The sequence below is a fragment of the Spodoptera frugiperda genome, chromosome 10, assembly GCF_023101765.2.
Source record: "Spodoptera frugiperda isolate SF20-4 chromosome 10, AGI-APGP_CSIRO_Sfru_2.0, whole genome shotgun sequence".
NCBI lineage: Eukaryota > Metazoa > Arthropoda > Insecta > Lepidoptera > Noctuidae > Spodoptera > Spodoptera frugiperda.
Window position 1 is genome coordinate 2,003,845 of NC_064221.1, and position 19,956 is coordinate 2,023,800.

At 38.3% G+C, this 19,956-nt stretch overlaps 2 protein-coding genes across 2 annotated transcripts; one reads left to right on the top strand and one right to left on the bottom strand.

Moving 5' to 3' along the window:
• Positions 1–1,262: 1,262 nt before the first annotated feature.
• LOC118277635 (protein LTV1 homolog) lies at positions 1,263–8,966 on the bottom strand. Its single transcript, XM_050696222.1, has 11 exons — positions 8,836–8,966; positions 8,583–8,741; positions 7,953–8,072; positions 7,424–7,574; positions 6,036–6,149; positions 5,634–5,746; positions 4,590–4,739; positions 3,631–3,788; positions 2,989–3,136; positions 1,942–2,129; positions 1,263–1,483 (listed from the first exon to the last, which is right to left on the bottom strand). Exons 1-11 carry the CDS (start codon positions 8,836–8,838, stop codon positions 1,306–1,308), a joined length of 1,482 nt encoding a protein of 493 aa, XP_050552179.1. The 5' UTR covers positions 8,839–8,966; the 3' UTR covers positions 1,263–1,305.
• A 242-nt stretch (positions 8,967–9,208) lies between these two features.
• On the top strand, positions 9,209–17,755 carry LOC118277590 (isoleucine--tRNA ligase, mitochondrial). The gene is made up of 12 exons (XM_050696219.1): positions 9,209–9,439; positions 9,578–9,700; positions 9,948–10,318; positions 10,801–10,914; positions 11,200–11,399; positions 11,753–11,919; positions 12,238–12,471; positions 13,017–13,183; positions 13,792–13,930; positions 14,512–14,666; positions 15,320–15,460; positions 16,099–17,755. Exons 1-12 carry the CDS (start codon positions 9,245–9,247, stop codon positions 16,958–16,960), a joined length of 2,868 nt encoding a protein of 955 aa, XP_050552176.1. The 5' UTR covers positions 9,209–9,244; the 3' UTR covers positions 16,961–17,755.
• Positions 17,756–19,956: the final 2,201 nt, after the last annotated feature.

The window sequence follows — 19,956 nt, forward strand, 5'->3', positions numbered from 1 at the left end:
TCAGTCTGGCAAAAACTACATAGGTATAAATCCAATCGGTAGTTTTTGAATCGACAGAAAAAATGCAGACTTATGTTTCGGCCTACCTAAATAAAACGAAAAAGGTGCAAGTATATGAAGTATGTTGTCACTTACAGTGAAAGGGGGTGGGGAGGATAGATTACAAAAGCGATGCCCGCCCCGCTCCCTCATCGCCGCCGCCCGCAAGATTCGTAGCAGCGGCCTAGGCCTCTTGTACATACACAGTCGCCGTTAAAATCTACGGGTATTTTCGCCGTGTGTAGGCACGGTGGTCAGTGTTATGTCTGCCCCTCGGCGCGCCGCGTCTACACAGGGCGTGGTTTTCGACAGTGTTGTAGCAGTCTTTTTTCTTTTTTTTGAGGGGGAAAATCATCCAATGACTTCTCTCGCCTTGGGCGAGGCGAGAGGGAGTGTCAGACTCTTACTGACTAAAAACCACCCCGTTCCTTCTCCTGCCCTTCGAGCCGGAGCCCCGGTAAACCCGCTAGGTAGTCCGCAGCTCCGGATCAGGGTTGTAGCAGTCTACGGGAGTGTGTTGACAGCAGTCCACACACTGCCGACGCACGTCCTGCACAGCTCCAGATAAAACGCTACCGGGCCACACTTGGCCGATGTCTTGCCCAGTGGTTTCGCCGTGTCATGTATTGTATAAGCTCTCACGCTTTTTCAACTGTACGGTTGAAAAAGCGTGAGAGCGCTATGGGCTAGCGCCCACTGCTGGCATGGCATGGCGTGTCATTGCAAAGGATTTCAATACTAATTAAGTTATTTTAACTGCCCCGTTGGCCGAGTGGTTGCAAGTGCAAATGCCGGGCAAGGGTCTCGGGTTCGATTCCCGGGTCGGACGAAGTATTACTGGGCTTTGGTTTTTCCAAAATATTCAGTAGAAGCACGGAGTCTGGAAATGTGCCCGGTATATGGCAATAGGCTCACCACCTATTACATGAGACTTACAACATAAATTGTGAAATGTGGGTGTACATTGGCATTATGTGCCATAATGTGCACCTCTGCCTACCTCTTCGCGTTATAAAAAGAAATTTTGAATCTTATTTCAATGAGTTTAGATATTATTACATTTATTTTGCCGTGCCACGTCGTCAGTGAGCGCCGGCCCTAAGTGGGAGGCCTTTGTTCAACAGAAGACGTCTTCCAGCTGATGATGATAAAGATGATATGTACATATATGACAAGAAAGGTAAGTTTTCTTATAAAGAAAAATGTAATAAAACAAACAAATGTTCACTTACAACATAAACATATATTTATATCACATACACTAGATTACAATATTCTGTTCCCTTGAACATTATTCTTATTATTCATCATAATCTTCTCTTGCCGCTTCTTTTCTTCTTTGAAAGCCTCTTTATTTGCTTTCTTCTCCACTCTTCTTTCTTTCCTGTACTCTTTCAGAAGACGCTTTCTTTCTTTCTTTTCTTCTGGAGTTTCGTCTTTTGGCCTGGAAATATTTCAAGATTTTTAAAACAGTGTTAAACATAACAAAAAGTTGGGTATATTTTTTATAAAATAATATTTGCTGTCGTGAAAAGTACGAACATATACAATGACAGTGTGGCAACAAAATTGATTGAAATATGAACCATAATGACGCAAATAGTTCGAAAATGCTGCGTCAATAAAACATTCTTATGAGTCCTACAGTAGCGTGAAATTAATTGAGCTTGACTTTGTTTCATTGTGAGTGACCGGAAGGCCCAATAACCCCCTTCCCAATCCCAATTCCCCAACAACCTTTAAATTCTTAGCCCCCAACAGGTCGGCAACGCACTTATAACGCCTCTGGTGTTTCAAGTATTCATGGACGGCGGCGATTGCTAACCATCAGGTGATCCGTCTGCTCGTTTACCGGCTTATTCCATAAAAAAAGGATTAAACAATCTTCTTCATTCAACTTACCGTATAGAAAGTACACTAAGAGTAGACAGGACGGTCTCAGCGTTGGTCTTTTCGTCGTCGTCTTCATCAGAAGACCCGGCCTCCTGCATAGCGTTGAATTTGGCGAGAGACTTGACAGTCAGCTTGTTGTCCTTACCAAGCACGTCTTTAGGTATACCACGAGCGTTTAACTTGATTTTCTGGGGTTTCTGAAATGTATAGAAGAATAATTAAATCTTTATGTATCTTGTGACCTGATAGACAAGAACTGCTACCCTTTTTTATGTAGGGAAAATAAAATTAAAGAAATAAAAATATTGAAGACTCCACCTCTGTTAATTAAATACAAAGTTTAAGGTTGAAATTAAACTTATACAAAGGAGACGACTTTTTTTTTGAGGGGGAAAATTTGATGATTTCTCTTGCCTTGGGCAAGGCGAGAGGGAGTGTCAGACTCTTACTGACTAAAAACCACCCCGTTACTACTTCTGCTTTTCGAGCCGGAGCTCCGGTAAAACCGCTAGGTAGTCCGCAGCTCCGGATCAGGTATCAGCCCTACTGGGCCCCATCTGTGGTGGTCTGATGGCTCTTTGAGCGCCGCACGCAGTCTGGATCTGGTCGGGCGATGAGCTACCCTTGCTCGTCGTCCGCAAGCCCGCACTTACGGTGGCCGGAGATCGTCACGCGATCCCCGACGCCCGGAGTCTCTCACGACGGCTGGGGTGTGAGGAGGTTCGTTCCCATAATCCCCATGCTTGGCAGGTAGTTTGGATATCCACAGAGGGGAATGTAACAGCTCATGTTTCAGTTACTAGCCACAGCATTAAGGACATACCCAGGTTCAAGAGTAACATTATGAACTAGCTACTTCCGCGCGGTTTTACCCGCTCTGCTCGGTTCCTATTAATCGTAGCGTGATGTTTTATTGCCTATAACCTTCCTCGATAAATGAGCTATCCAACACAAAAATAATTATTTAAATCGGACCAGTAGTTCCTAAGATTAGCGCGTTCAAACAAACAAACAAATTCTTCAGCTTTATAATATTAGTATAGATTATCAACCCACCTTCGGCTCCTCAATGACTTTAGGATGGTTGTACAAGTTGGAGTACGTAGACAGTATGGTCTCACAGTCCCACTTCTCTTTGGGGTCCACCTCCACCGTCACCAGCTCTTCTTCAGACTCCTCCTCGATCTCTTGGAGACGGTTTATTCTGGAAATGGAAGAATAAACCGTCAAATATATTTATTACTGTAGATCTCTACAAAATTTCGGTTTGTATGGTTAGTTTTTCAGTAACATTTACGTATCCCTGCCGTAAGGTAAGTCAAAAGCTACAATAGAGTTATATTGAGAAAAGCTCTACTAGTTTCGAATCACAGAGGGACTATAGATACTATTTAGAGTAGGCTGCGCTAGTAGTAGAGCTTTTATTATATTTAATTGAATAAACTGTTGTTTTTAGTTAATACAAATGACAACTTTTAAAAAGAAAGATACCATAACTCTTTTTGTACGGTTGTAAAAAAAAGAATTTGCATTAATGCATCCAACGCTTCCTAGATAGCCTATAACCGACATGACGGTGACCTATGCATAACATTTTCGCGTTTGTCAAGTACAATTTATCAATGACACTTAAAAGGCAAATTATTATATTTTGACTGACATAAAAAAAAATACATAAAATTAATGTTATACCCTCACCTAGCAATCTCCTTCTCCTTATCGAGCTGGTATTTCCTCTGCGACTCCTCGAAGTGCTCAGCAGCCTGCAGCAGCATGTCGTGTGTCTCCGGCATGAAGCCCTCGATCTCCTCGAGGTCCAGGGCTCCTACTTCTGTGTCATCGTACTCAGCGAACATCTAGAGATTGGGAGATAGTTTAAGATGAGTAAGAGAGTGAGATGGGTAGGGAAGAGAGTAGAGGGGAAAATAGAGTCTCGAGGTAATTGAGGGGGTAAAGGGTTTTTTTGAGGATTTTTTTATTGATACATACGATTTTCTTTAACATTGAATATATGCACACACAAAAGACTTAACCTTTTAAAATGAACAGGTAGATAAAAATGCGTTAATTAGATTCCTGTGTAAGTATCTACAGGACATTGTTAAAACAATTTTTATTATCCGACTATTATTGTAGCTGTGGCGCTACATGACAAGTGACAGATGACAGAAGTCGCACATAGACGATCGACGAACAATTCAACGGATGACGTCATAAATCCTACATCGCACAAATGAAGTTTACATGCAAATAAACATGGATAGAAAATCCCAACGAACAACAGTTAGGCAGAAATATTGCCAGTGACGATTATATCGCCTGGGGGCCTACTCCGGTTCTCGAATCCGAAGTTTCGTTTAATCTTCGGCCGTAGGTTTTATTGATTTACTAATAGAATGACTTGAAATAACGTTTTATTTTTAATTTCATATCAAAACCTATTTATTTATCTTCATTCATCATTGTTCATTTCATTTGTTCATTTTTATTCACAATAGTTCGCAATAAATAGAATTGCAGTATGCAATCTGCGAAGTTTCGGACGAAACTTCGTTTTTCGTTGAATTAGAGTAATCTCGAGTAGGTCTGAAAATCCTCCTTTTTTTAGGGAACCTTACTCTCAGTCCTGTAAATTAAACAGAAAAGACAAATGTTACCTTTTCAAACCGGTTGTCGAGCAGCGTGAGTCCCTGGTTGCGGCGCATGACGCTGGACGACATGGAGTACTGGGAGAACCTGGACTTGGTGTCGTCATTGTCCCGCGCCTCCCAGTTGCGCATGCGGCCGCCGCGAGCCGGTCTACCGTCCTGGTGAAATAATGAATTTATTTTTGTCAATAGTCGACTGTCGAACAAGGGGTCTCGGGTTCGATTCCCGAGTCGGGCAAAGTATTACAAAATTTCTTACTAGTAGTACGGACTTTGGAATTATGCCCAGGATATGGCAATAGGCTCACCCCCTATTACATGGGACTTATAACAAAAATGGTGAAAAGTGGGTGTACATTGTATAGCGGCATTACGTGCTGTAATGTGCATCTCTGCTTACCCCTTCGGGGATAAAAGGCGTGAAGTTGTGTGTCGACAAAAGAGCACTTTTATACGTCAAAAATTATTATAAACCGTATGGGGAGACCTTTAAAAGGAGAGAAAAAAAACAGAGAGGATTGGAAGGAAGGTAGGGGGGCCATTGCCCTGCAGTGGGACGACCATGACTGAAATCTAAATCTAATGGGGATGAGATTTAAGCCATATATTTGTTATCATTTTGGCTGACGATAAATGAAAAATGAGCGAAGTAGACGCAGTAGGAATATTTAAAACTTATGGAACATTTTATATGCCAGTTCCATTTTACTACTCCACAACTCCTTACAATTTATACAATATGCTTAAAACTTAAGACTAACTGAACTATTGAAAATTTTTTTTTTTTTTTAAACTTTGCCCCACACTAGGAATTTTTCCTGTGTCGTGTGTACGTTTACATACATACAATTTCACATACACATGACAACCAAACTAGGAACAACAATTTGTGGATCACACAAAGAGTTGCTCCGTGTGGGAATCGAACTCGTTGCATGGCAGCCAGTTGCTCAGCCACCGCACCAACCGCGCAGTCACCAATTTGATACATACATTTGATATTTGGAAAGATATTTTAGTGTTTATTGTGTTATTTTCAAGAAACAAACATACCTCATCGCTGTCATCATCAGAATCCAGGTCTGAGGCGAACGCTTTGTCGGAGTCATCATCCTGTGACATGCTGTCGCCTTCCTCATCATCATCGTACTCCTCGTCACCGGAACCTGGAAATATTAGATAAACATTAATAATAAATATGCTCATGGAGCTTCAAGGAGATGGTAAGAGTAATGCTACTCAATATTATTTAACTTTTTTTTTATAAGCTGGCAAACGAGCAAACGGATCTCCTGATGCGAGGCGTTACAAGTGCGTTACTGGCCTTTTGGGGGTTAGGATTTTACGCGTTGGAGATTCAGGGTTTGGGAAGGACGGTTATTGGGCCTGCAGTATCCTCGCTCACACAATGCAAACGTTTACTGCAGCAAACTTTCTGTTAAAAAACTAACTTACCTTCAGCCATAGCCAGATCAATAAAGTTATCTTCCAGTTGGTTGTCTGGGTCATCGAAATCGAAGTCATCGTCCAGAGCTGCCACTACTTCAGGGTCCAGGTCGAGACAGAGGCCTGAAACGAGGAATAAAAGTTATAAAAGATAAAATAGTTAGGTATTTCATTTTTTTAATGAATAAGAGAAATTGACTAGTTAATGTTCAATATTATTTTTTTTGCAACTGAACACATAACTTAAAAAAAATAACCTTTATGCTTTGTATACCTAATGCGCTCTAAGAAGGTGCGGCTGACAGATTCAGTAACGTTTCGTATCACTCTTGAAAGTTGCTGCGATTTAAAAATTATGCCTTAATATTTTAGCTGTATCACATTCGTATTATGTTAAATCATTCGGATGCGTAGTTAATTAAATTAAAACCAACCGGAATGTTCTAGTATTCAATTAAAATCTAATGAAATGAAAAATAAAGTAAAGTGTTATGCGTATAACGTAAAGCCATAGTCGTGTTTAGTGATGGGATGTACGGCTACGATGGATAGGTAGTCGATGTTTTTTTAGAATAAAAAACGAAAATCGTGCGTCGTTCAATTATCATTCTTAAAAATCCTTTATGTGGGTAAATCCACTGTAGACGCGGCTCTCTCTGCCCAAACCACAGTGACATTATCTAAGCAGAAATATGTAGTAGGCATTTTTCTAGACATTTCCGGCGCCATTGATAATGCGTGGTGGTACTTAATCTAACATATACAAAATAATATATCCTTGTTTTCTTCACGGTTCTGTAAAACTGTAACTCTGAAACACCTCAGGGCTCGGTCATAAAATATTTATTTTGACAAGTATATACACGTAGTTAGACTGCACAACTAAATAACACACACATTTAATAAAAAAATTCAAGAGAATTAAATGTATGCTGCGAGTATCGATAGCGATAAAAAAAGATTTTTCTAATGTCCATCCCTAAAGAGAGACGTCAACGTCATACTGGCATCTGTCAGCCGCACCTTCTTAGAGCGCATTAGGTATAGTTTATATAATTCCTCTCAAAGTCAAAGTATTTCTTTTTATTTCAAATAGACCAGGGGGGCACTTTAGAACCTCGAAGCAAATAATTAAATGATGTGAAACCGATAAACAGATATTTTTAATTATCTGTTTATCGCTCAGGCCTCTAGTGAAGCTATTTGCTTGTTTCAAAGTGTAGATTCCTATGGAGAAGAATGAGCAAGAAACTCCATAGGTTACTCTGATTTCAATCAGATTCTCAAGTAGCAAAGTAACTCCTTGAAAAATAGAACCACATTATTGGATATTGTATTTAAAACTCAACTCTCTTACAAATTAAACTCTAAAAAAATATTTATAAGTCATATTTTACCTTGTGGCGCGGCCTTATTGAGTAAACCGACATCTTCCTCCACTTCTGAGGCGAACACAGAGCTGGGCAGTGTGAGGGCCTCTGTCACAGGCACTGGTACTTCATCCTCATTGGATTCTGCAGTCTTCTCTTTCCTTTTGTGGACTGGTCTCTGTTAGATAGAAGTTAAGAAGTACATGTAAAAGATTCTAGGATAAACTAATTCATTTATTTAAACATATACACATGGGTGGGCTTAGTTATTTATTTAACTTATGTATCATGATTTATTGACTAAGAGAATCACCCCCTATTACATGGGACTTATCTATAAGTTATAACACAAATGGTGAAAAGTGGGTGTACATTGTATAGCAGCATTACATGCTGTAATGTGCACCTCTGCCTACCCCTTCAGGGGTAAAAGATGTGACGTTGTATAATACCTGACTCTGTGATATTACTGAGAATATCTAATAACCGAATTTCTCAACAAAAAGTGGGAACAAAACTTGGGTTATCTTCTTTTAATATCCAAGTAGGTACTTACAGGTTGTACAACAAGAGTGACTTCTCTGGAATCCTTGAGATGTTGCAAGTAGTTGTAGTCATCATCAAAGTAAATGCCATATTTAATCTGTTCTTCCCTTCTTTGTTCTGGTGTTAGTTCCTGCAATAATAACAAATAAATAAACATTTTATAATTAACTAGCAAACCCGGCGAACTCCGTTTCGCCACCATTGATTTTTCCTATTATCCTACTTTTTTCCTGAATTTTCTTTGCTATAAACCTCATGGAACCCGAGACCTTTCCAACGAATGCAAAACCGTGGAAATCGGTTCGTGCGTTCTGGAGTTATAGCATCAGGAAGGAAAAGTCGACTTATTTTTATATTATAGCTAAGCTCAATGTTACTATATCATTGCTAGAGATCAGTAATAGAGTAAAAAAAAATAAGGCTGTATATTTAATTACCCAAGTATAGAAAAAAATATTGTTTATACACTATGAATTCAAAAATGTCAAAACATTGAGAAAGTTAGATAATTACATGGATATATCATCAATACGTTTTTATATGCATTTAGAAAGTGATTTCATATCTTGTTAGATACACTAAATGCTTAATTATGGTCATTATCACACGTTTTTCATAACAAAACAAATGACACACTTACTGGGTCTTTTTCCTTTTTCTGAGGTATGTTGGCACTGACGGGCACTAAAACACGTTGCGGGGCTGTCTCATCAGCTGCCAAAGGATCCCTTTGCGATCGGTGCACCAAGTTAAACGTCACAGCCTTCTTACGGTCTATAAATTTCTTTTTAGTCTTCGGCTGCAAAAGAAATAAGGTTATTTGTATTTATTACAGAATTTGATAACGTAGTCTATTGAGGAATTTATGTAGACGAAGTTTTGTAATACTGTACCATTTTGTTGTTATTTTATTCGAGGAACAGCGTGTTATTGTAATATAAATAGTAATACGCTCAAAACATGTGTTGTTTTGAAATGGCGTACGTCAAAAGAGAGTTCCATAGATAAAATTAGAATAAAAAGACAAATAGTATTTGCGTTCGGAAATATGGAGAGGTTGACGAAATTATATTTTTCTTTATTTATTTAGCTAAGATATTGTAGTTTGCAAAATGTCTAATAAAAAGGATGAATTTTACAGTGGTTTTTGGTTTTTGCAATCCGATTAGCCGAATCTTTTAAATTCGATGTTGGCTAAAATTACTAGTGCTCGAATCAAAGCATAGATAAGACCATTGCAATTATTAAAAAACTTACTGTCACTAAGCGAACTGTCATAACAAAGTGAAATAACCTCAAAAAATGTATTTCGCGAAAAATTCAAACATTTTATGCAATAAATACAGAAAACTTGTATTAAAATGGAGTTACACAAGTTGTGTACGTTGCAAAAGCACGGCCGCACCAAAGACGAAGGCATATTCTCATACCATTCTTTCTCCGAAGACAGATTTTCCTACTCGTTCAAGTAACGCGATAAAAGAGAATATTCAGAAGGTAAAATAACTTGTAATTAATTAATTTCACTATTATTTAGTATACTCGACACCTAGTTAACAAATTAAAGTTATTAAACTCAAGCTAATACAACTAGATTTAATTTTGTTTTCAACATAAGATTATCAAATTTTTCAGACTGCTCAGTTTGCTGATCTGTATAACTGGCAAAGGCAACACCTCAAAGGGCCTGAGTTCGTACTTCATGATGGTCCTCCGTATGCTAATGGCGATTTACATATGGGACATGCTGTGAATAAGGTAAAAACACTTGTTTTTATATTTATGTAACAAGAAATCTTAACTTTTTTTTTATTTTTTTTTACTTTTGTAATTTTGTTTATGCAATTTGTAATTGCATAGATTTAAGAAATATTTTAAATGATTTATTCAACAACACTCAAGAAACGATCATCATTCATGAATAGCAAAAAAAAAAAATTTCCTATCCATAACAGATTTCCCTACATAAATCACTAACACCTCTATTTCTCAACCTCCTTCCCAGATAATCAAAGACATAAACAACAGAAGCCAAGTGCTGCAAGGCAACAGAGTGCACTACATGCCCGGCTGGGACTGCCACGGTCTACCCATAGAGCTCAAAGCTCTACAGAAGGCAAAGAAATCATCTTCAAACAGCCAAATCTCGGACCCGGTACATATAAGACAAATAGCAAGAACATTTGCTCTAGAAACTGTGGAGAAACAAAAGGATGCGTTTAGAAAATGGGGTGTCATGGCCGACTGGGACGAACAATGCTATTTGACACTAAATAAAGGATATGTACAGAATCAGCTGCGACAGTTCCATAAGATGTATAAGTCTGGGTTAATTTTTAGGGCATTAAAACCTGTTTATTGGTCGCCTTCTTCTAAGTGAGTTGGTTTTGTTTTTTTTTTGTTGGTATAAGATGGTAAATGAGTAGATGGGTCACCTGATGGTAAGCAACCGCTACCACCCATGGACATGTGAAACACCAGGGCATTACAATTGTGTTGCTGGTCTTTTGGTGGTTAGGAATTTAAGGGTTGTTGGGGAATCGAAGATTAGGAAGATTGGCAAGGGCCTCCGGTAACCTCACTCACACAACAAAACACAATGCAAGAGTTGTTTCACAACGGTTTTCTGTGAGGCCGTGGTATCACTCCAAACAAGCTTGTGTTAGAAATGATGAATTCTGATTGGTTATCTATTATTTTAATGGCAGAAATTGTAAAACAATCCTGTCTTTCAAACCAGATAGCTTCCAAATGATTATCAACCAACATTGATATCAACATTTTTAATAGATTTTTGACCTTATTGTCTTGAAATAAAGTTGAAAATCCATTAATGAACATTTTATTCTTGTTTTCAGAACAGCTTTAGCTGAAGCAGAGTTAGAATACGATCCTCAGTTCAAGAGTAAGGAAGTGTATGTGAGGTTCCCACTGGAAAATGTACCAAGTGTAATGAAAGATGCAGCTAAAGGGTAAGTACGACAAGCAAATAGGGGTAAACTTTTCAAAAAGAATAGCATTTCAATTTGAGCGATATATTTTTTTTGCGTTTACATAAATCTCATAAGAGGATTGAGGATGATGGGGATGCAATGCAGTAAGAGGTCAGTCTTACATAATTCAGGCACAATTAAAAACTCTATTACCTATTGAGAATTATCGAAAATCAAAAAAAAATCTCGTATGGCAATTAACATTTGCAGCTATTGGCCCAACGACACCTGATATCACATACCATACCATTCCAACTTTTCCAGCAAGAACATATCAGCCATAATCTGGACGACCACACCTTGGACTCTAGTGGCAAACCGCGCGATCTGCTACAACCCTCAGATGAAGTACAGCATCGTGTCCATAAGTGGAAGACCAGACCTGTTCCTAGTGGCCAGCGGTCTGGTTCAGCAGTTACAGGAGGTTCTGAAGGTGGAAATTAATGTGGTTGCTGAGTTTGATGGTAATTATTATTATTTCGTTTAATACTCAGTTATATTTTTGTTGCTTACACATAGCTTAACACTGGTAGATTTAACTAAGCTATGTTTTTTATGTGGAAAGATGCATGCTATGCATGCGTGTTATGGATGGCTTCCCTACTATAGTAGTTCCCTTATATAGCACATGTAAAATGATCACAGCTACGTAACTTAGTATCAGTGGAAACGGATATTACATCTTCGTAGCATACCTACATAGCACATCTCTGGTGGAAAGCACCCTAACTCCTGGCATTACTATGATCCTCTAGCCTACTGTTCAGGCTAGACCTGACATTGACCATTATTATAATTTTCTATCCTCATTTCCTAGGCAAACATCTTCAAGGCACCACCTACCGCAACAAGCTAGTGAACCAATCGTTGCCATTCTTAGAGGGAGACCACGTGACCGACGTGAAAGGGACGGGGCTAGTGCACACTGCGCCGGCGCACGGACCTGAAGACTTCCTTGTTGCTTTGAAGAATAATATGACTGTGGTGAGGAGATGTTTGATGTTGTGTAAATTATTCTGGTTATAAAATATATCTTTCTTTATAACCACTACACAATATATAATGGGAAAAGTAAATTTGACTGCACGGCTGGCGCTGCAGCGTGTAGCGGGTTCGATTCCCGCACCGCCGCACGGAGCAACTTTTTGTGTGATCCTAAAATTGTTGTTTTGAGTCCCGGTGTCTTGTGTATGTGAAATTGTATATTCGTAAACGCACGACGCAGGAGAAAATGGTAATGTGGGGCAACGTTTAATTATGTTAATTACATATTTTTTTCAAAAATTCCTTTTTATTCTCCAGGAATGCAACGTAGACGAGTCAGGTCGTTACACCAACCTGGACCAAGATCTGAACGGTCTACCAGTTCTATCTGAAGGCCAGGAGCTGGTGATTACCAGGCTCGGTGATGACGTGATGCATAGAGACGTTTTTGTCCACTCGTATCCCCTGGACTGGAGGACCAAGAAGCCGGTCATCATCAGAGCCAGCCAGCAGTGGTTTATTGATACTGCCGCGTTGAAGGATAAAGCTTTGGTGAGTGGATTAAAATGGTTTTTTTTGAAAAGGTTTTTTTTTGGTATTGGTTAAAGATGGGCAGACGAAAGAGGTTGTTAGTCGTGATTATTACTAAAAAACTAGATATTTACACGATCCCATACAAAAATTAAGTCAAGTATTCAAGTATTTATTGCATCCATAATATGCTCAGGTGTTAGAAAATACAGTATTATGGACCCTGTTGGGCACAGCTAATTATAAAATTCGGAAAATAGTCAAAATTTTCTTCAAATGTTTAGGTAAAATTATAGTTAAACGAAACAAATTGATTACTTAAAGTTGTATTCTTAAAATTACGACCAATGTTCATATTCTTGAAGATTCCACCTTATGAGAATAACTTTAAAGTCGAATATATAAAAGTAAGAAAAAAAGCAAATAGCATTACATCCTAGTGTGGGATAAGGTTTTCCAAATAAAAAAGTAGTTACTATCTGACCGTTAGTGATCAAACCAAACAAATATTCGTCGGCGCTTAATATAACCATAATGGACTAAAAATATATTTCTCTCTTCCACAGTCAGCTCTAGAGAAAGTAGAGATCCTCCCGCCGTCCAGCAGCGACCAATATCGGCAGGGGTTCCGAGCACAGCTGGAGAAGAGACCGTACTGGTGCATCTCCCGACAGAGGGCGTGGGGCGTGCCTATACCCGCGCTGTATAGTCGGGATAGTGTCCTCGTGGATGAGTGAGTAACAAAACATACTCAAATCCCTAATCCCCATCATTCAATGACTTCTCCCGCATTGGGCGAGGCGAGAGGGAGTGTCAGACTCTTACTGACTAAAAGCCACCCTGTTCCTACTTCTGTCCTTCGAGTCGGATCCCGTTATATATATATATATCCGTTAGGTAGTCCGCAGCTCCGGGTCAGGCATCAGCACTACTACTATAAAGCGTGCAACGCACTTGTAACTCTGATGTTGCGGGTGTGTCCATGGTCGGCATGTATTGCTTACCATCAGGTGATCCGTCTGCTCGTTTGCCGCAATCACACTTAATATTATAAATGTGAAAGTTTGTTTGTTTGGATGTTTGGATGTTTGTCCATAAATCACGCTGAAACTACTGAACGGATTTTTATGAAATTTGGTATACAGACAGGGTATGAGCAGACTTGGGTGATAGGATAGAATTTTATATCCCACCGGAGAGCAGGGAAAGCCGCTTCTTTTCCTGCTAGTAGAAGCTAGTATACTGGGAAATGGAACAAAGGATGAATCCTTTGTTCTGCAGGCAACTACCGATTTTAACGCAATTACCAAAAAAGTGTTAAGCAAAGTTTAATAATTTCAGACGCATCATAGACAAGCTGTGCTCTATGATAGAGTCGCGCGGCGCTGACGTATGGTGGACTTGTGACGTCACGGATTTACTGCCTGATGACGTCATCAAAGAACATAAGTTGGATGTCAAAGATGTCAATAAGGGCAAGGTAAGGACGTATTATATTAATCAATATTAATAAAAAAACTGATAAAGAATAATTTATTATTGGTAACATGATATTTTGGATTATACTTTAGTACCTTTTTTATGGTATAAACCAGTAAACGAGCAGACGGATCACCTGATGGTAAGCAATCGCCGCATGAACACCCGAAACGCCAAAGGCGTTACAAGTGCGGTACCGGTCTTTTGGGGTTAGGAATTTAAGGGTTGTTGAGGAAACGGGGTTTGGGAAAATTAGGAAGGGGTTAATTGGGCCTAAATCAGCTGACACCTTTATCTGAATTTTAATGAGTATTCGTCAGCCATTAGTCCCATGTAATAAAGAATGTAGATATTGCCGTAATTCCAGACTCAATGGTATTACTGAAAATTTTTGAAAACTGAAAACTTCTAACAATATTTCGTCTGACCAAAGAATCGAAGTTAAAACACCTCGCCCTGGAGATATGCTTATGCTTACGCTCTTTATTCAAATCCTGAGAAAATCTTCTACTTACAATGATAATTTGTATTCAAATCCTCAGCAAATCTTCAAACAAATAATGATTATTACGATATTCGCAGGACATAATGGACATATGGCTGGACTCCGGTCTATCATGGAGTACGCTCCACGGTCGCACCGCCCGACTGTACTCGGAGGGAGTGGACCAACTGACTGGATGGTTCCAGGCCTCTCTGCTTACCTCGCTAGCGTTGACTGGGGAGGCGCCTTATAAGTAAGTTGCATGTAGCATTTTTAAAGAAAAAAATGTTTTATTTTTTCGGTTTTATTTATTTGTAATGCCCCGAAAGCTCGTCTATTTTCGGGCTTCACCGGAGCCTGCAAGTGGCGATGTGAATAAGCTATATATGTTAAAATATTATGTAGGAGAGCCATGCCTCGGTACGGATTGGCCGGGTCATTCAGAGCGATACCACGGCCTCAAAGAAAACCGACGTGAAACAAGACTTGCGTTGTTTGTCTATTAACCCCCTTTCCAATCCTCGATTTCCCAACAACCCTTAAAGTTCTAACTCCCAAAATGCCGGTAATGCCTTTGGTGTTTCGGGTGTCCATGAGCGGCGGCTATAGCTTAGCATCAGGTGACCCGCAGGCTCGTTTACCGGCTCATAACATAAAAAAAATGACTCCCTACGCTTGTAATGAAGTAAGACATAAGGTCTAAGGTTTCCGGAGCTGCGGACTACCTAGCGGGTTTACCGGGGCTCCGGATCGAAAAGCAGGAGTAGGAACGGGGTGGTTTTTAGTCAGTAAGAGTCTGACACTCGCTCTCGCCTCGCCCAAGGTGGGAGAAGTCATTGGATGATTTTCCTCCCTAAAAAAAGGTCTAAGGTCTAAAGTACTCAATTTGTAATTACTTTTTTCCAGATCAATATTCGTCCACGGCTTTGTAGTAGACGACAAGAAACGTAAGATGTCCAAGTCTATAGGCAACGTGATAGATCCCATAACGATCATACAAGGCGGGAAGGGATCTAACCAACCGGCTTATGGCATTGATACTCTTAGGTAAATATTTTTTATTGAATTTTCGACTTTATATCTAAGTGTATTAGAGTTGAAAGTCTATAGGCAACGTGATAGATCCCACAACGATCATACAAGGCGGGAAGGGATCTAACCAACCGGCTTATGGCATTGATACTCTTAGGTAAATATTTTTTATTGAATTTTCGACTTTATATCTTAGTGTATTAGGGTTGAAAATCGAATGAAGATATTTGATAGAAGATTGTGCGTGCGTACTTAAATTCAGTCCTTTGTCTTATGGAGGTAAGCAGAAGTGTGTATTATATATACAATGTAACACTTTTCACTAGTTATGTTATGTGTCCCTTGTAATAGAGGGTGAGATCATTGCCTTGTACCGAACACAGTTCTAGACTCTATGCTATTACTGTGAATTTTTGGAACAACTGTAAACCCCAAATATTTCTTTGTTCGACCCAGATTCGAACCTGAGACCATTTGCTCAGCAGTGGCACATTCGACTTCTAATAAAGCAGTTAATGAAATAATATTTTAATTTTAACTTCAGTCATGATCGTCCCACTGCAGGGCAAAGGCCTCCCTACACTCCATCCATTCCTGTCTGTTTAAAGCTTTTTAAATATTTTTTTTTAATCTTAGAAACTCTTATTTTCCAGATGGTGGGTAGCAAGCCATTCAACACAGCACTCCCAAATAGTAGTCAGTAAGAAACTCCTAGACGATTGCCAAGCAGAATTAATAAGAATAAGAAACATCATGAAATACCTTCTTGGCGTAATAACCGACGTAGAAAAAACCGATTTCACAAAAACCCCAACCCTCAACTATTTCGATAGCTATATGGTCAAAGAATCAGATACATTTGTGAACCAAATAAATGATCATTATAATAATTTTAGATATAACCATGTAGCACAAACTATTCTTCATTTTATCAGTAATAAAGTTTCTGCTCTATACTGCCATTGCATAAAAGATAGGTTATATTGCTCCCAAAAGAATTCAAACGAACGCCTCTCAGCCCAATTAGTTGTACACACGATTCTAGTCTCTCTATGCAAAGCTTTAGGGCCTATTTTGCCGCATCTCATAGAAGAAGTCTGGCAATATCATCCATTGTACACAAAACCTTTTTATTTCACACAAGACTTGTCAATTTTACCGCCAAATAACATTGATACGTCATTAATGGACGCCATTTTAGATTTGAAGAGGGAAATTTGTGTTTTAGCGAAGAATGAGAATTTGAAGAAGTTTGAAGCTAATATAGTATTAAATTCAGATATTTATGATAAGTTAAATGTTTTAAATAAATCTGATGGTGTAAACGATAGTGTTTTGTGTGAGATTTTGGAACTGTCATCTGTCACTTTGACAGTTAAGAATGGCGGGAGTAGTTCGCTTGTTGAGTTGGCACAGAGTAGTAAAGGGCAATGCTTGAGGTGTAGAAAATATAATGTGTTAGATAATAATAGTGATAAATGTGTTAGATGTGATCATGTTTTGAGTAAAATGTAATTAAATATATGTGTAAATATAGTATTTATTTAATTGGAACTTAGATTATAATTATTGATAGTGTTATTTATTCTGTATTGTATATGAGATGACGAATTTTACTTTGTCGTCACAACGCGATCCATCACAATAGTTTTGTAAATAATTAAAGGGTCAGTTTCTAAAACGGGCGTATTCGCGTGATCACTTTAGTGCTTTTCTGATACTTATAGATATTTTTAATGGTAATTATTTATCTCATTAAAAATAATGATGCCCAATTCTTTATATATATAATTCTTCTGTAAGTGTGTATGTCACTGAACTTCTCTTAAACGACTGGACCGATTTTGATGAAATTTTTTGTGTGTGTTCAAGGGGATCTGAGAATGGTTTAGATTCACAATTTCAAACGACTGGACCGATTTTGATGAAATTTTTTGTGTTTTGAATAATAATTTTCATCAAAATGGTCCAGAATGTTTAACTTATAAAAAAAGTTTAAAATTTTCAAATTAAAGACGTGTAGACAGGACAACGTCTGTCGGGTCCGCTAGTAAGTAGTATATTTTTGCTATTTTCACTGAGATACATAATTAATTAATATCTATATCTGAAAAGTGCCAGAATGATCACACGAGTATGCTGAGTATGTAGAATATTTTAAGATACAATCTATTTTAAGAACATATGGTTATGTTATTATATAAGGTTATGGATTTACCATAATTGTGTAGAGTAGATAAAACATTTGTCGCATTTATTGATTGTTATAGTTGAATGCTGTTGTTAAATATAAATAAATTATTATAACAATTTCATTGTGTTTCTTTTTAACTTATTTATTTTGGTTGGATAACGACACAGATATTCCACTACATTGCACGTTTATTCACAGAGCTCTAGAGAGAAGCTCTAAAAGAATTCATTACATACAACATACCTCTATTTTTTATTGTATTAGTGGTGAACGAGCATGTTTTCCTGATTGCAAGCGATCAGCGCCCGCCATTTGAGTTACAATTCTAATTTACCCCCCTCAATTTATTAGTATTTAAGGAAAATTACTTTCAAGATTTCCATGCTGCTATGACAGCGAAACATGTTGATCTTCTATTATATACCTATGTAACAACTTTGTATTTACCGTGTTTCTGGCAAATAAATATATTATTATTCAAAAAAAGAAAATGGTGTGTGGTATTATGTTACGTATTTTTCATATCAGCTGAAGACAAAACAATAGTAGACATATTAACTTGCTGTCATTTTCTATCCAGTAGTTACATACAACGATTATTCTAAGCTATCCTCAATCTTTATTAGAATATCAACTCTACTTTTTAGCAATAGAATTGAAAATCCTTTACAGAAAGTGGACAAAATTGGGATAGGTACGTATAGGTAGTCTTCAGCACAATTTCTACTTTACTACTTTAGTAATAGAACTGAAATTCCATTATAGATAGATAATTGACAAATAGGGGTAGTATAGCTATCTCCAGTTTAGCGACTAGAATGATCCGGATCAAACCGGTTCGAAGCAATTATTCCCGGCTAGTCGGCCGGAACGCAGGCTAATCAGATTTGCAGCATAGCAATATATGGTGCCCCTGTAATGCAAAACAGTAGTACAAATCTAGGCGCACTATTTTTTAGAGCTTTATAGCGTCTGATAAAAGTTTTGGTCCATGGAAAATGTCTGATTTTTTTAATATGATTTCAGAGTAATATTCTACAAAACATATATAAAAATCAGACATAAAAATTTAAGTTAAGTGAGTCTAATTTTTAGTTACCTTTCTCACCTGGTACCTGCGCTGGTGTCACTCGGCAAGCTTTACAAACATTAAGGCATTAAAAAGTACATACAAGACTACTGTAAGCCGAAGGTTAAATGCTTGTAAAAATAAGATATGTCTGACAGCTCTGGGATCTCGCTCTATAAATGAAAAAAATATATATTACATGTTTTTTAATGGGAGAAGCCTCTAAACGAGCCTACGGATCACATGATGGTAAGCAACACCAGATGCGTTTTTTGAGGGTGTTAAAACGTGCAATGACTTTTCCCGCCTTGGGCGAGACGACAGGAAGTGTCAGACTCTTACTAACTAAAAACCACCCCGTTCCTACTTGCTTTTCGAGCCGGAGCCCCGGTAAATCCAGTAATACTAGTTTCGGATCAAGCATCTGCCTTATTGGCCTCGTCTGTGGTGATCTGATGGCTCTTTGAGGCGCGCGCAGAACGCGAACGTGAGCGAGGAGTTACAACTACGTTTCCCGACCTTTTGGGGGTGAGGAATTTCAGGATTGTTGGGGAGGGGGAAATAGGTCCGGTTCTATCAGTGCTAAGCTATATGTACCAATGAATATGATTAATGGAAGCCAAACGCATCCAAAGCAACGTAGCATAGCACATCTCTGGTAGAAAAGCACCCATAGGTAAATAAAAGTAACATTATATTTAAGTATTTGTGTAACATAAAGCTCTTTGACTCCACACTAGAAATTTTAAAACCCTTATAATTTCAGCATAGTAGCTTCGTTAGTGCTATGCATAATTAAACAGCCTATGTACAAAGTGTAATGCATAGCAAATTGGTTCTAATTACTTTCGCGTTACAGCATATAATAGTTTGAGCGTAGAACCAAGGATTTTGTGCTTATATTCTCATTACTGGGTTTCTATTTTATTCATAGCATATTTGCTACTAGGTGTTTCATCACGCTTTTTATACTTTGAAGGGGTAGGTAGAGACATCCAGTAAACATATCTTAAAAGTAGGCAATGCTTTGCCCCAACCAGAATGGTTCCTGAGTGCTTGATAGTTGCTCCTCATTATGAAAATCGTGAGGGTTTTCCACCAGAGATGTGCTATGTAGCTATGCTACGAAGATGTAATAGCTAAGCTGTGAAACTATGTGACCGTTTCCACTGATACTAAGCTATGTCGCTGTACTAGGAAGATGCGCAATTAGAGTATGCGATATATCGATATCGAAAAACAGCTTCC